This window comes from Aspergillus puulaauensis, chromosome 7 (genome assembly GCF_016861865.1).
Source record: "Aspergillus puulaauensis MK2 DNA, chromosome 7, nearly complete sequence".
Lineage (NCBI taxonomy): Eukaryota > Fungi > Ascomycota > Eurotiomycetes > Eurotiales > Aspergillaceae > Aspergillus > Aspergillus puulaauensis.
This window is the reverse complement of record NC_054863.1, coordinates 1,612,068-1,628,765: the sequence shown is the minus strand read 5'-3', so window position 1 is coordinate 1,628,765 and position 16,698 is coordinate 1,612,068. Positions and strand designations below refer to the sequence as shown.

Here is a 16,698-nt window from a genome sequence, read left to right as displayed (position 1 = left end):
TACCAATATGCCAAATTACGGCATAACAAATGCAAATAGAAATCCACTCTAAACGCCGAACCACGTATAAAAATCATCAGTAGGACCATAATTCTGGTCACAGAAGCGTAAAACAGTACAGGAGAGGATATCACAAGGAGGTAAATCATTACATCGAGTTGCCACGAAATGTAGTACGAGGGGCTTGAAGCGCTTATCCAAGAACAGCCGCAAGGATGATTATCGTCAAAATAACGGCAAGGATGATGAGCAAACAACAAGCCTTGGTTCGGGCGTTCTTCTGATACCTACTAGCACTACGGAGCTCAACGTTCGCACCACGAGTATCGGTATGAACTCTCTCGACATTTCCGCTGATAGTGTCCAGTTGTTCACCCTGCTCATTGACAATATGGGCAACGTCGCGGAATAGCTCGTTTAGTTCGCCAACGCTTTGTTCGATGTTGCGAATCTCGGTCTCACGCTCGATGATCAGAGCTTCTTGGAAATCGACTTCACTTTGATTCGCCAGACGTGGTTGCTCCTCAAGTAGTTGCTGCTGATCCTGCTGAGCGCCACCTTCGTGGGGATGTTCAGCTTCATCCACAGCAGTACGCGCAGCTACTGCGGATGCACGTTGCTTCTCCAAAGCTCGCCGTTGAACAGTTTGGAATTCCTCTAGGGTGGTCTTGAACTCTGTTGACAACTTCTGCTGTGTCCATTTTTGCGAAGGCTATAAAGTAGATGTTAGAAAGAGTTGCCAGCACTAGAGAATCACAGCAGTTGTTAGAGGTGACATACGTTGACGTCTTCCCAGGTCTGAACCTTCTTGATCCCATCTCCAACATCCCTAAAGCCCGTACGGGTTTGCTCAAGGAGGCTGTGGACTCGCTCTCGCACCCGCTCAGTGTCGCGCTTTGTCCCAAGAAGGGCGATTTGGTCCGACAGGCGAGTGATGTTCGAGGTCAGCGTGAATAACTGGTTCGAGAGGGACTCCGTGAGCTGCTGGAACTCGGGATCATCATGGTACTGCGGGTCGTCGGAGCGACGCATGGTGGTAGGCTGAGCCTCGAGGGAGTTTAAGCGATCGAACGACATGCTGTAATGGCAAAATGCGACAAGTAGACGAGCAAAGGGACTGATGCGGGTAAACCGGGATGAGGAATGAGGAGAGATAACAAGCAGCTGCCTGCAGGTTGCGTTCGAGGCTGGTGTCGGTGCCCTGATCTGCAGGCAGCACTCACATGATGACATGACGTGACAGGAAGCCCATGTGGCTAGTGCATCATCACCTGACCAACCATCTGTGGCTTGTGTGTTTTGATGCCCTTCGCCCAAAAAAAGCTTCAAAGCTTCATTGTCGCTCAACTCGCCGCACTCGCCGTCGCCGGTTTTCGAGGAAGCGCCACATTCGTTCTTACAAACCCGCCCGGCGCGGCAATTGATGATACATGACCGCTATTTTCCTGACGATGCTGTGAAATTTTTCCTCGCTATCTTGATCTCGCAATTACCCTAGCTTACTACGATGGCCGCCGCAAAACCTCGCCCATACCGGCGCATTCTCACCTCTGCGCTACACCGGAGATTTGTTCATGCATCAGCACTCTCAGTTTTGGTCTGTTATATAATCTCCGTTGTGATTGGTGATAAGTCTTCATGTAAGTACCTCCCCATTGAGTCAAAACGTCAGCATCTCGCGCACATGGTAGCTAATGAGCGCCCAACTCTTCAGTATTCTGGGCCCTGTTCCCAATCGGATCATGCGGTATTCGCGCCGTCCTTCTCTTCATATCTCCTCTTTCCGTATTCGTCCTACGGGTTGGTCAAATGCACATTGGCTCGAGAACGACCGCTTCCCCGCTCCAGACTTTCAAATACCTATTCCCGCTTCACGTCATTCAAACCTTTGCGTGGTATATTTTCTCGGCGTGGTGGTTCAGCGAAGTATACAAGTGGTCCTCACCCGTTAGTGCGCAACTAGAATGGGTGAAGCGAGGCAGGTATGCTGCGAGACCTTGGAACGATTTAATTTGAGGCCAAGCTAACGAGAAGTAGCCCTCATGAGCGAGCAACCTTGAACGAACGGCCCATATATATCTACACGTATCATCTACTCTTGGCGGTAGCACAGTCTCTATTTCATCTATACAATGACTACGATCGCATTCCCATTCCGGTTGCAAAACAATCCACCACCGACGGCACGGAACAGAGCACGCATTCGACGCAGGCTATTTCAAAGCGCCTCCAGGCAGGTCTACCGCAGGTCGTAAGAGGCGGTGTTTTAAGGAGCACGATTGTAGCGTGCATATGCCCTGTGGCATATAGTGCCTTTTTAAGACGGCGGGCTTGGAGCTACACCATGTCGTTTGCTAAGCTATTTTGGGATTTCCCCAGGTCTGCAGCTGACCCCCCAAGCCTCATTCTTCCGATTAAACCGCCTCTCATTGCACGGACTATGCTTTCGGGTGCTCTCCTGGTTCTATGCTGGCAGACCACCAACCTGTTCTTTTCGATCTTCCTCAGCCAGGAACCTTTGAAGAGAGGCCAGCCGTTGACAGCAGAGGCCAAAGACCCCAATGGAAGCTTATTGAACGGATTAAAGGCAAAGAAGGAAACGGTTCGCGCGTTTGCATTCCGGGAGTTGTCGTTCATCAGCCAACAGTTCCCCGACCGACGAAAGGCAATCTTCAACGACATCGATCGTGAGGGTGGTTCAGCGTGGACACAAATCTTGCAGTCTGCCACAGAAATTGTCCAAGGCATCCCAACCCGCATTAACGAGAAGCAGTCTGAAGCTGCAGGTCCTAAACCATCAGTGACGGAGACGAAATCTGAGAAGCCTGTCCTTCACACTCTGCCCCGTCTGACCGATCCGGTACAAGAAGGCAACATATTCGCTACTTCCCCCAAGCCCCGCTCAACGCAAGGAAAAATTGAGGAAGGTTTTAGCAGCACCTTCAGGTCATTGGGCGAATCGCCAGATTGGACACCGAAGGCACGAGCGCGAGCCCGCGATGCCTTCGACCGCGCCTCTTCTGCGATGCTTAGTCCTGAACGGAAACAGAAACTCCTTGCCTCATCCCAGGACTTGAAGATGCTCACCGGCGCCTCATCCAGCAGGCCCGAAAACATCAATCCGTTCATCACAAAACTACTTCGCTCCCCAATAGGCCTCTTCATCCGACAAAGTTACGCCCGCCGCCTCTCCGGCATTATCCTAGGCACCCCCACCGCAACCCTTTCGTCCATAATCGACGCCATCGAATCCATCACCCGCCTTCTCATCGCTAGTCTCCAAGAAGACCCCTACGGCAAAGTCCAGGCTGACGTTCCCGGCATCGTGCGCCTCTTCACAGAAACATCCGTGGCCCTTGAGCAGTACGCCCATGCCGGATTAGACATCCATTGGACAGACGCCTCATTCCCGCCATCTAACGATCCTGTCGCTCAAGCCGCAGCTCGTCTTGTACCAGATGTAGAGCTCGTCATTGACTCGCTCAAGGGCTCTCTCGCCAACCTTTTGTCTGCTTTTGACCCCTATCTCAGAGACATTGGTCTCGTAGGGAAGGATCTGCGGTTAGCGAAGGAAGCTGCGGGAATCGTTGAGGAGTGAAGCTAGTGTCAACTCAAAGAACAGAGAAACTAGATTCTATTCCCAACCTTTCCTGTTTGACTTGTATTTGGGCTATTTCCCGGTATAACTTAGGTGCGGATCTAGGAAAGCCCCACCTATCACTGTGTACTCGCACTGCATTCTCCGGCGTTCCTTTTTTTTGATATCTTTTTTTAAGGTGTTGGTAATATGGATGATTAGTGCAACGAAAATATACGGAAAAGAAAATACCGTGTTATTTAACCTTTTTTATATTTATTTTGTAAACGGCTCATGATGAGTTGAGGGGGTAAGTACCCGCAAGTACAAGTATTCATCCGTCCTTCTATATACAAATCCAAAAAGTCCACTCATCGGCTGCAGATAAGATATCCATCTAGGTGGTAGCTCGAGTTTCGACATATCCATAATCAAGCATACAGACCTCCATGCTTGTAAGGAACAAAAAAAAAAAACAAACAGACTGTCCGTGATACGAACCCCTAAAGGAGAGTTCAAAATCAATCACGAAACCAAGCAAGTAAACAAATAACCTTAAAAACAGATCCCGTGCAAAACAGCAGAGTGCCAACCGAACCCAGAAATATACCCAAGAAGCTTCATTTTTCCCCCTCACAACCTTTGCCAAACAAAAGAGAAAAAAAGAAAAAAGAAAAAAGAAAAAGAAAAAAGAAAAAGAAAAAAGAAAAAGAAAAAAACCTCAAGCTTCCAGACTCCTGTTTGCCCGCCGCCAAAGCGCTTCAGAAACAGATATAAGGAAATGGGTCATGTCACGTAACTATTGGGGCCTTTTTTTTTGTTTCGTGTAGTCGCGCTTTCAGGAGGGTTATTTGCCCACTGATTTTCCATTCCCACAGTACCAGATAAGGCACTTTAAATAAACTGGAAATTCCTCCTGGTGACTGTGTAGAGGAGAGCGCGAAAATGTGTTTCAGGCTGATAAGATGATGGGTGGGTTATAGAATGTGCTCCAACGTGCCCCATTATACCCCGAGGAGCACACTGACTGTCAGCAGTCCCGGATAGCGTCATTGGGTTTCTTGTTTGGTGGGTTTATGGGTTCGGGCGGAGCTTCTTCCTTCATGCAGGCATTCTCCAGTATGTTGGTCCATTTCCCACTAGTTCCTGCATGGCTGTGTTTGAGATGTTGCCGAAAGTGGTCTGCACGGAAGAACTTTTTCGAGTTGTTGCATTCTCCAAATTTATGTACCGCTGTGAGATGTTCGAAGCGCTGGTCCCAATCCGGTTGAGGGAAATTCGGAAATTCTTCACCACAGTACCCACAGCTGTCGTGGGATGCCCCCGAACCTGACTGCGTTGAGGATGGAGATGGATGAAACGCCGCTTGATAGCCTGGAAGCGCAGCACATGACCAAGAATGACGCCGAAGGTGCAGCGAGTTCTGATGGCGCTCGGCCTCGTTCTTGTTCTTGAATCTGTTGTTGCAGTACAGACAAGAGTATTGTTTCTCCATGGCATGTGCACTGGTATAATTAGACAATAACATTCCAAATTGAGACGAAAAGAACTTACCGAAGGTCCTCAGGGCTATCAAACTTCTTAGGCTTCTTGGGGCAGCAGTCACAGATGTACAGCCCGCCAATCTTGGCTGCCGTTGGCTTGGGCACATTCAGGTTCGTTTGGAACGACATTTTCCTTGGAGCGTTTCCACTAGGTGACTCGACAGAAGCAGGGTCCTGCATGGTCTGTGCAACCAGCTGAGCGGATAATCCTGCGGTTGAGCCGGGGTTAATCGGCGGCCTCTCGTGAAAAGCATCAAGATCAGACTTCGGCGACAAGCCTGTAGGCGAGCGGTCATACGTCGATGCTGTAGTGATACTGCTGCCTATTGAAGGAGCGGCCGATGAATATGATGCTGTGGTTCGGTGGCTCACGGATGACGCAGCTGAGAGACTCCCATAGCTGTGAGTATAGCTATTCACCGACAAGTTATTGGTGAATGGATGTCCTGTGGTTCTCCGTTGAGAAAGATCTCCATTGCTGGTTGTCGTGTGAAGCTGATGTTTGTCGTTGCCTACGGGCTCACGAGGGGGTGACGATGCTCTTCGTTTCATACCAGACCTAGAAGGTTCTAAGTAAGGCGGCGTCGCTTCTCGGACACTGAACAATCGGGGCGGCAGCGTTTCATCTGTAGAAAACTCGCCTTCCATATCCGAAACAACGCTCTGGTCGTAGCTCCCTCGATTTGATCGGCTGGGAAGGCTGGAGAAATCGTCATACTGGGGTGTAGTCCCGCCCCCACGACGGCTACCACGGGAGAAGGGCGAATGATGCTCATAGTCTAGGGTAGATGAAGGCGCGTTGCTTTCGACGCTCGGGCTTCGACGGCTAATGTAGTCCCTCCATGCTACCTTGGTGCTCGGGGATATACCGCCAGATTGGGAACTGCCAGACAACCGTACGTCGAGAGACTGGACTTCGGAACCAGCCGGAGAAGGTAAGCTCGAGAGGCCCCTCGAGGGAACTGGTAGAGTCGATAAAGAACCCCTGTTTCCTGTCCCCATACTCAAGGATTGGCGCGGGGAGACTGGCTTTCCGATTTTGGACAAGAGATGTTGGTCGTAGGCGTGAGATGAGTCCTTGACGCTTCTGCGGGAGAAGTCCTGTTCACCTTTGAGACTGTTGTAAATAAAACGTTAGTTCCCGATCTTTTATTCGAACGCAAACATAACCAATCAAGATTGTAGGCATTGATAAACGCCTCCAGGTGTCGGTGAAACTTACAACGGCCCAGGGTTACCGATTGAGTTTCGGAAACCTTCATCGGCTGGAGGGGGTGGCTCAATCTTAATATGCGCTTCAGGACTCCTTGCAGCGGGTAAACTACCTTGTCTGCCATCTAACTCATCCAGCGCCATCGGATCACTCCGAGATACACCGTACTCTGGGCGACGGTGGTCGCCAAAAAGACTCGAGTTAGGGTTGATGGGCGCAAGCTTCATGGACCCAGGCGGTAATCTGGAATTGGCATGTATCCAACCCGCGTCGTACCCGTTTTCTAGGTCGGTGATGTGTGAGGGTGGTGGTAATGGTGGCGGGGCGAAATTTGTCATTGTGTTTGTTCGGATCGGTAGGGGGCCTTGTGAAGGAAATGACTGCCCGGGCATAGTATTTTGAGGTCTCCCGGTAGATGTATGGCCGCTGTTAAAATCGTGTATACTAATCGAAGGTGGCGAAAGTCGAGGAAAGTCCATCGTACAAGAATAAAGGCGATCTAGGGTTACTCATCGATACCGGAACCAGTAACACCGAGTTGAAAAAAGCACGAATCGAGTTAATCGAAAGGCGAGCTGAAAAGGAGCGACTTTAGATCGTGTGTGGCCCGATGCTCTATATAGATGAGATAGAAAAAAAGAAGAAAAAATAGAGTCAGGCTTTCAAAGGAGCGATAGAAGATCCTGCTTCTAAAATTCCGGTCTATACGGGGTAGTAGGCCCAACTGGAATTAAAAACTCCAGCGGCAGTAAGATGTCGAAGATGGTGAACGAACTGCGCGATGGCTTCTCGGGTGGATAAATAAACGAGCCAAAAAAGACGATCGTGGTGGCAAGCACAGAGGCAAACCTACTGCAGGCAAAGTAATGTCTCAACCTTAGCCTTCCTTCAGCTTGCTCGGTTTGGTTGGGAGTCAGCGGGGATGTGCAACAATCGCGAGAGCTCAGCAACGGGTTCGGTGCCATCCAACTGCCAAGCGGCGGCAACTTATTGACGACAGAGAGCAGAGAGGATGCAAGATCCACCGGACATGCTGGAGAATTGGTTGGCAGACAGTTGTTCTCAATAGACACAGAAAAAGTGCAAGGTGCAATCAAAGAGTGCAACAAGAGACAGGGCTGTGTCTGCACAGTCTCTGTGGAAAGAGATATTATTGGCACGAGCGGAGGAGTTGAGACGAAGCTCGCAGATGGGCTCTGCTCTGTAGGCGCTGCTGCGGGTTTCAATAGTCGGAAATATGCCAGTCCGATCGGTAGAGTGAAAAAAACAAGCTGGACTGCAGGAGCACGTGTCAAATGCACCAAGTTGCAAAGACTGAAGGAGAGAAGAAGGGAGAGACCATGGGTGAACCTGGAGAGGCGCAGAGGAGAGCGGACGGAGAAGACCGACTGGGGAAGAAAAGAAGACCAAAGTTGAGGTAAGTAGCTCAAGTTGAGACGACGAGTGACGAGGTCGTTTCAGTACTGGACGGGAAACAACACCACAGTGACCACCGCAGGCTCAGCCTTCAGCTCGGGGTCGCTGAATCGGATCGTTGTATGGAGTTCGAGAGAGAAAAAGAAGGCGGGAAGATGGTGGTGCAACCCACGGCCTTATTGGTCCCTACAAGGCTGGTGGAATGGGATGGAGTCGAGGATTATTTCCAGGGTCTGGAGGAGGTTCCAAGTTGCGCCCTCGCTGGAAAAGCGTTTCTTTTGTTTCTCGGACGGGGCAAGGATGATCGAGTAGATCAGCAGCGACTGGAGCGCAGGACTAAGTTGCAGGAGGGAAGAGAGCCAGAGGCTTGCAGGTTGGGACTTGGGAGTTGGGATTGAGGGAAAGAATAACTTAAGAAGCCCGCACTGATACAAGACAAGAGCATTCGTATTTGAAGATCTGGAGTTGGCGGACCAACGAGAGCAGCGTGCCTTGTCCTGGTACTCAGCAAGAATTGAAAATTCCCATCTGGGAATTACGTGCTTTGCAAAAATTACGCGCCGGATGGCACAGTTTATTACTAGTGCCGCCATATACTATACACAAGGCGACAGCCTTTTCTTTGCTATCATCTTTAGGTAGCTACCAAATCAGCAAGGCTTCCAGTACGAATCCAAGGCGGTATTCCTTCATCTACCGTGACTCTGGAATTGGCGGGTTATCGTCCTCCCGTACATGTCTCTAGACTACTTGAAAAACGACGCAGGTTCAAACAGCGCCGATGAAGACAGTCCACTCAAGCTCGACCCCTTGACCATGAGTCAAGCCGAAAGAACCACTTTTGTCTTCGATAAAAAGGGGGCCATCTGGAGTACGTACTAGTACTCGGAATCTCAATGAAAAAGAGTCGGTTGAAAAGGGGTTATTCTAGCCCACCACAATGTTACAGTAATACCTATTCTGTGCGTTCCCCGAGGGACAGTCGAGACTCGAGTGTGGTACTCTGGAGTATGATCCATAATCGACGTAATAATCTCCAGGTGGACTGTTCACTGCATGGTTGTACAGTTATTCCGCTCAAAGTTCAAACCAAACCAGCAGAAACAAGCAAGGCAACGTGGAACTTGGGGAAACACTGCTCAGCCTCCCGAAACTGAGGCTACAGCCTTCTCAGGCTCAGCAGAGACAGACTGTTCCCTCAGCCTTATAAAGGCTCGCCCGTGGGACGCCACCACAATTTGTGCCATTCGAGCCCGCTGGACGTCGGATATCCAGATCCAGAGCGGTGAGGTGCACGCACCGAACGGGTTAGCTCCATCAACGAGGCAGTGCAAGCAGAAGCGGCCGCTCTGATTGGACCGATATTCGAACTCCATCTTTCCCTTGCTCCAGACTGAGGTTTTTTCATACTCTGGAGGCGTTCATCTCTTTGAGATGAAATGCTCACAGGCTACCCACCCCCAATTTTAATGAGTCCTCAAAGTCTATTGATTTTAGACGATGGAGAAGTGCACCTTATTATCAAAAACAGCCTGTAATCATAAACCAACTCTTAGTATCTGTAGTCCAGCCTTCCTTGGCTTCCCCGGGTCCGTTGTATCCCTGCTCATTTCGACCACAATATCACCGACTTCATGTTGATTACGAATGTCCGGGGTGAGTGCGAGGACCCATGGGAGACCTGAGCTGGCCTTTCGCTCCCATCCCTCGATCCGCAAGAGTCGGCCAGTTCGATTATGAAATACGGACATCAGCCCCAGCCTCCCAAGAATCAGACATTTGTGGTCCTGCGACACCATACCAGAGAGGGAAGCAGTTCAGGGGATGGGTCATGGATTACTATGAGGAAGTCTGGGAGCTGCGAGAGATAAAGATCCACCAGCGGTTTAAGTGGGTGAAGCCAAAATCACTGCAAATGTACTCCGTAGTCAGATAGAAAGAGTCGTGGTACCACCCCGCTACGTTTTGGAGATGACGACAACGCGGCATCTTGCTCGGAGATCAAGATCATCTTTGATCGAGAAAAAAATTATCGTTGTTGTATTTGTCAAAAACGAGAGGAAAAAAAAGCACATTTCCAGCCAGAAAGAGCGTGGATGGGGGTAAAATGCCAAATGACAGCAATGTGGCAGTGCATGTATCTTGAGGGCGAGGTGGAACCGCTAGTTTGCAAAAAGGCCACTCATAGAACTGTTTCTGGCACCCTGTTTTTCTGCACTCTTTGGATGGTGGGGCAAAGGCATTTCGACCCAGGAGGAAAAGAACAGAGGGCACGCCTCTTCTTCCGAGGCCTTGGGAAATTTCTTGGATACGCAGTCCACCTAGTATGTCTCTTCATTTAGGAGGGGATTTTTCCAGAACCCTGGATTGAGGAACGCCCGGTAATTTTCGTATACCAGGCACTCATCGTCGGTGTTTTTGACAAAGCTGCGCCTATCCACAGTTCACAGCCGTATACTTTACTCCTGAAGTAGACTAATTGGACGGTTTATTGCGTATTCACCTTCAGCTTGGAGTCTTGTCATGATTCAGATATCCATATGCCAAGGCAAGGCTTGCGTCTCCCGTCTGTTCATCTCTGTCTCGGGCTTTCTAAGCTGACATGTTTTCCACCCGACGATGCCAAAAGGACATCCACAGGGGAGCAGAAGGCAATCCAGTCACTCGCAGAGCTGGGCACCCTCCTCCTCGCGAGGCAAAAAGGTGGTACCAGAACCGGTTCCAGGTTAACTATTGGTTCTTGTGCAGGATACAATCATTTCGCACTGCTCGCTCGCCCCTGGGACGGGCTGCCGGAGGTTGCGGTCGATTCCACCCGACATTTGCTGGAGATGACTTGATGTAGATTAGTTACGGACCAGCCTTTCGAAACTCATTGCCGAAGGTGATTATCTGCGCTGGTGAGCGGGTGACAGTAGCAACTCAGCAAGGCAGATTGAGTAAGCGGAGAAAAAAGCAACGAGAACACCTTTGGTACTATTGGCACTCAACTCGAGGCAAGGTTTGCCGCCACTTCGCTGTCCATAACGCCGTCAGCCTTAACAGGCTGCAGAAAGTTCCGTGCACTTCACGGATTGGTTGCTGTCAAATCGCACACCGTTGCCGAATTTTGAATTATTGAGAGCCCCTTTTCTGAACCAGGGCTCATTTGCCACGCTGGATTGCCAGCCAGCCGGTCGCAATTCTGTCCAGCTTGGAAAATTCCAATGCGACAAACATATATCGTACAGTATGGGATGGAAGGAGACCAAGCATTATTTACCTCGTTCAAAACTATGCGATTTGATTGGGACCAAGGGTCCCGGAGCTTTCTTGGCCACAAACTACATGGCCTTAGCGTCCAGAACCTCGCTGAATTGTGCTCCATCTGGTGTAGACTATTTGTACTGCCACAAGAGCAGCCGCTTCTTGATGGACGATTCCGACATACGTATGAGGTGACGACAGCGATGAGAAGGCGACGCTGATCAAGCACCATCTGGCCCTTCAAGGCCCAACCGGAGAGGTTGAAGTTGCACAGACTCATTCTCTTTCGCAAGAAGTCCGACTCTGAAACCAGCTTCTGAAGCCTTGGCGGCAAGGGAAAACCAATCATGGACCGAGGCGACGGAAACTCTCTTCATGGATTTCCTTCCTGCAGGGCATCATGCAGCTGCTTTGACTTGATACGAAAATTGATGACGGGTGCGCCTTGTTCTCGCCTTTGAGATGTCCGAAGATTCTCCAGCTTGACGGTGTAACTTGCTAGCGTTAGCCCAGCACGCAACGAAGTTCCCTAAACGTTGGTGGAATGCGAGATCCGCCTCGGTCCTTCGGTGGTCCGTGGATGCTGGCAAATAAGTCATAGTACTATGTCAGCAACTTGTCTCTCACACCAGTATGAGGGTTAAGCCCGAAGATTGGAGAGATGAACTCTGGGAAACAAGTTTCCACTTTCCGTATACAGCGTAGAGATAAAGTGCGGGGTATGTACCACGTGACTCCTCCCTTGCCCATACCCTGAGCCCTACTTTCCTATTTTATCATATTTTTCTGAACGCCAATCATCCTTCTCGATCTTCTTGGCGGCGGCGCCTGAATATCAACGTCTCAATCTCGTAAGTTGAGAATCGTGGGCCAAAGGAGGTCCCCTTGTTCCCATCAGATCTTCTTTTGAATATCATTCAACCATTTATCCCCTGGTAATCTATCTGCTGGTACCTCTACAAACCTCCAAGCTAGACTTTGCCGGATTTAATCGCTTTCCGCGATGGCTATGAACAAGGTGCCCGGCCATAACATCTATATCGGAGGGTGGGTACTCCTGCTAAAGTTCCTCCATTGCATCATAACTGTATGCGGTGCAGTGTTTGGTAGCCGCCTGATTAACGAAACGTCTATAGCATATTTTCACTGAGGAACAAGGCTGCCCTGAGCAGAGCAAATATTACACACGTCCTTTCAGTGATACGAATACAACCAACAGATGACACGTTTTTGGCCTATCAACACCACCATATTGAGGTCGATGACATTGACGATGAAAATCTACTAGAACACTTCCCGTCTGCCATCGAGTTTATCCAGTCTGGCTTGGACGCAGGTGGCAGCGTGCTGGTTCATTGGTGAGTACTTGCCTGTGTTGCGATCCTGGAGTGGCTTCAGTCGATTTATGCTTCACATACTTCCCTATATATTATATGTCCACCTTTGTATTCGCTTTATTTTCTGGTTGCTCATAATTCGCAGCGCGATGGGAAAATCTCGGTCTGCGGCTGTCTGCATTGCATATCTCCTGCATCAGAAACGAAGTGCGCTTACGCCGCAGTCTGCGCTTGCTCTCATCAGAGAATCTCGACCGCTATGTGAGCCTAACCCGGGATTCATGGAGCAGCTTAATGTATACCACCAAATGGGCTGTCCCGATGATGTTACATCACATACCCTCTACAGCCGCTGGCTTTATCGTCGAGAAGTTGAAGAGAGTGTAGCCTGTGGACGTGCTCCTGAGATGGAATCCGTTTTATTTGAAGACGAACAACCGCATAAACCTATAGGTTCTGATGGTCAAAACACTGAGATCAAATGCCGCAGGTGCAGGTCGGTCTTCTATTTTAACTCACAATTGGAATCACTATGCTCACCATAAATAGGCGAAAGCTGGCGATCGCACCCTTCGTTGTCCCACATGGGTCTCATGGAGATCCTAAAGGGGCAATAAATTCTCAATGCGCTCATATATTCATGAGTCCACTGACATGGATGCGGCCAAGTCTTTTCCCTGATACTCCTGAGGGTGCGCCTTTGTCGGGCCGCCTGACATGTCCCAATAGCTCATGCGATTCCAACATTGGAAAGTTTGCGTGGCAGGGAATGAAGTGTAGCTGCGGCGATTGGGTTGTTCCTGCAATCGGCCTGGCGAGGGCGAGGGTAGACATCTCTGAGCCGGTCACCATCCGACGGGGCCCAGGAAGCTTACCTTCCGGTATCCGCTTACCACCAAACATGAGGCCAAGTGGTATAGACGCCTATAATACCAAGCCTGAAAGTGAAAGGTATCGTATAACCTCTTGATGCTCGGCTGTCACTGCAACATATATTACGAGGGAGAGAGTAACACCAATCACGTGATTAGGGATCCCACCAAAGGCAGCCTTTAGCCCGCACGACCCACGAACAACAACTTTATGATCATGAGTCGATGCTGATGGATATTGTCAAGAGGCGGTGCACTTCCGCGCGGGCACGTGGGACCTACGTAACACCCTACCGTTCATGGAAGATGGAGGTGCCCGGAATGATCATCCTTGTGCCAAAAACCCGCAGACGGTTACAACCACATACGTCACGTGGATTTACGATCGTCGATGGTCATTTTATGAAATGAGAATAAACGCCACTCAATCTCTCAACCTGAAAAGCAAGAGGTGGCAGATCACTGGAATGGAGTATGGAGGCTTGGACCCTTGCGTTGGGCAAGAACAATGCACCCAAGACAAGAGCCTGAACGTTAAACTCTATTGGAGAGCTGAGACGCGTTAATTCGCTGGTGTCTCGGATGGCGCAGATCCAATCAGCGGATCGACAAGGACTTCCTTCTTCTCAGTTCTCACAAGCTTTGAAGAATCGAATACGATATGAGTCAGATCCTCCAATTTAGCGTAGCGAAGCAGAAGGAGTAGAGTGCTATGGACAAATACATTTCAAACAGTCTGCGAAATCCAGTAACCGACACCGAACCACAAAGCACCAGGGGCTGTCAATGTCATCTTTGGGAAGGTCGAAACTTGAAACCAGGGCATAACCCCACAGCCGTCCCACGAGGCTGCCCGCCCCACATTATTAGGCCGGGCTAGCCAATCCTTTGACTGTCGTCGTCAGGAACCCGACAGAGGCAGGGAGCCATTTCGGGGATCTGCAGCATGGGCGGTTCGGGGACGGGGAAACAATTCTCAGCGGGCGCAGACTCAGAGTCCGTCGCCTCGCCAGTCGTAAACTTCTTGGAAGCTCTCCACTCGCAGGGGCCTGGCTAGCCTGGGTCACTAGCGCCGGGAAGGGGGCTGTGCAAACTGCTCTTACGCAACGCCGTTTAGCGGCAGCCACTCAAGGCCCAGGGCTGACATTCCCTCTGTTCCTGTATTTCCGGCCACTCGGTATTTTTCAGTTTCGTATACCGTCCAGAACCGGCCTTGTCACTTGTCGCTCGGCAGTTATCAGTGGTCACTCATGGCAATCTGGACTGCAGCTGAGAACGAATCCGTACTATTATAGACAGCGGATCTCAAGCGGTGGACGGCTACTGCAGCCGCCACTCTAATAATATCGATGTGCATTGAGCCATGACGGAAACCATCTCCCCCGACTCACGTTCTCAAGTGCAGGGACTGGATGCAAGCAACGCAACCATGATTAGGTGGGTGCTTGGCGGGTCTTGTGCTCAGAGCTTCCACGTTGGGATATCCCCACTGCTCGTTTAGAAGTAGTGCTATACGAAGTACGTCTGGAGCCCCAGCATCTGCTTCTAACACCCTGACGAAGGTTATAGTTCTGAACCCAAAAGACTCCCAGGTAGTTTGGACTTTGGAATTAGGTTGCCAACCTAATCGATGGGTCACCCTGGGTTAGGTCGTCAAGTTATCCCGTTATTGCGCACTCCTTGGCTCTATCCCCCTTCCATAAACTATCACTAAAATGTGAGGAACACTTCCCACCTACCTAATCTTAACATGTTTTTTTATCCAGAATAACCCAAACTCCACACCACCTCTCAGAGCACAGCCGATTCTCCTTGGCTGTGGCCTATCTTGTCACCCATCTCGCCTTGAAACGACTGGATGAATACGCGGGTGCCTAGAGGGTACGTTGTCATCGTCGTCACTTGTCTCATCCAGATGTTCAAGACGGCGAGGAAAGCAAATCTAGAGTTAAAGATCGAGGGAGCCTAGCACTGCCTCAATTTTAGTTATACACCAAGGCTAAGCTTCCAGGGCTCGGCTCGGACGCTCGGCTGTTGTTCCTGCAGGGGTCTTAAAGTAAGAAAGCTGTTGCCTTGGATGGGGTCGATCGAGTCATTCCATACTGCCGACTGGGGTACCTTAACTTAACTCTGTAGCATGATAGGAAGATAGGAGCTCCATAGTAGATGTTTCCTATGTCTGACCCCGCCTGCATAAATATCTACTTTCCCGTCTATACTTAGCTCGGTAGGCCGACCGATTTATATGCAAAATGCTGATGTATATACGGTTTATGCCAAGGGGAACGACATGAGTAGGCAACATTAACAACCTCCTTACTAGGCGGTAAGGCAAGTACTACCGTATTCCACAATTCTGTACAACAGGACCAGTTTTTGTAGGGTTGGCTGGTTGTACACAGCATAACACTAGTACAAACCGACCCCCCTTGGACATGAGCATTTCTTACTTATTCCAGACTGACTAAATCAGACCCAGCCTCATGCGCAAGCAGCCCTAATTGACAACCTACTAAACCCCCAGGTTACTATACTTTAGTAGCAAAATCCGAATATGGGCCAAGTACCACTGTAAATGCAATAGCGACTCAACTTGAATTTTTTTTCTCGCCTCGGTTGTTTTCTTGAAACCTCTGCTATTCTTCTTCTTCTTTTCTTTGTTTCAATACTGTATACTTAATATATCCATGCGGCATTGGGGATGGATAGAAAGTGCAGGTGACGTACCTTCATGGTCGCTAAGAACAAAAGATAAAACACGGGGTCAAATTAGGCCAGGTCAGGTCAAATCAGGTCCTTCCTGGCAGGGTAGTTACGGCCGAGACCAAAGATGCTTATTATAGTAGTAGGTTAGGTACTTAGGACCTACGGGAGTTATCCGTGGCTGTCGCCGGGCAAAGTGGTATCTACCGAAGCTAGGAATATTATCAATTTCGTGAAGACAATGAGTATTCGGTGAGGTTGGGCGAGTTAGTAAGTTGCCTAATGCAGGAACGGGCTTCTTAACGAGGTTGCTGCGCACTTATCTTACCTAGTTACCGGATGTGGACAGGATACTGCGAGACTTGCGGGATATACCGTCTATACAGGGCGAAGGTAATGGGAATTGCGGTGTGCAATACCTTTTGAAAGTTAAGGTACAAGCAGGAGGCTTCACGAGCTCAGTACTAGGTACTATGGGGTATACGAATACTCCATACACTACTATACAGAGTAGGTATAGTTAAGGCAAGCCGCCAAGCAAGCAAGCAAAGCAAGACGAGGCTCCATTCCGTGGATTAGGATGATTGCCCGACGTGAAAAAGCTAGATAGATTAAGTAGACAATCCAACGTCGCCCCGTTGCCCCAAAATACGACTACGTATGTATGTAGTTAGTAGTTGGCCCCCATTCAGCCTTAGAAAACCGCCTAAGGATTCTGGAAAAAGCCTACTAGGGCTGAGTAGCAACAAGGGGACCGTTCGTAAGAATAAGCCAGGTTCAGGATTCGCAT

General features: G+C 49.7%; 4 protein-coding genes across 4 annotated transcripts; 2 read left to right on the top strand and 2 right to left on the bottom strand.

Annotated features, from left to right (window-relative positions):
- Nucleotides 1-193: 193 nt before the first annotated feature.
- APUU_70607S (SNAP receptor PEP12) lies at nt 194-1,077 on the bottom strand (the record flags this gene model as incomplete). The annotated part of the gene is made up of 2 exons (XM_041695498.1): nt 194-712; nt 781-1,077. The coding sequence occupies 2 exons, from the start codon at nt 1,075-1,077 to the stop codon at nt 194-196; spliced, it is 816 nt and encodes a 271-aa protein (XP_041561223.1).
- A 430-nt stretch (nt 1,078-1,507) lies between these two features.
- On the top strand, nt 1,508-3,598 carry APUU_70606A (nucleoporin NDC1; the record flags this gene model as incomplete). Its single annotated transcript, XM_041695497.1, has 3 exons — nt 1,508-1,640; nt 1,715-1,982; nt 2,038-3,598. The coding sequence occupies 3 exons, from the start codon at nt 1,508-1,510 to the stop codon at nt 3,596-3,598; spliced, it is 1,962 nt and encodes a 653-aa protein (XP_041561222.1).
- Nucleotides 3,599-4,607: 1,009 nt separating this feature from the next.
- znfA (putative C2H2 finger domain protein) lies at nt 4,608-6,813 on the bottom strand (the record flags this gene model as incomplete). The annotated part of the gene is made up of 3 exons (XM_041695496.1): nt 4,608-5,082; nt 5,132-6,238; nt 6,344-6,813. 3 exons carry the CDS (start codon nt 6,811-6,813, stop codon nt 4,608-4,610), a joined length of 2,052 nt encoding a protein of 683 aa, XP_041561221.1.
- A 5,186-nt stretch (nt 6,814-11,999) lies between these two features.
- dspC (dual specificity phosphatase YVH1) lies at nt 12,000-13,389 on the top strand (the record flags this gene model as incomplete). The annotated part of the gene is made up of 5 exons (XM_041695495.1): nt 12,000-12,043; nt 12,133-12,354; nt 12,479-12,829; nt 12,883-13,284; nt 13,365-13,389. The coding sequence occupies 5 exons, from the start codon at nt 12,000-12,002 to the stop codon at nt 13,387-13,389; spliced, it is 1,044 nt and encodes a 347-aa protein (XP_041561220.1).
- Nucleotides 13,390-16,698: the final 3,309 nt, after the last annotated feature.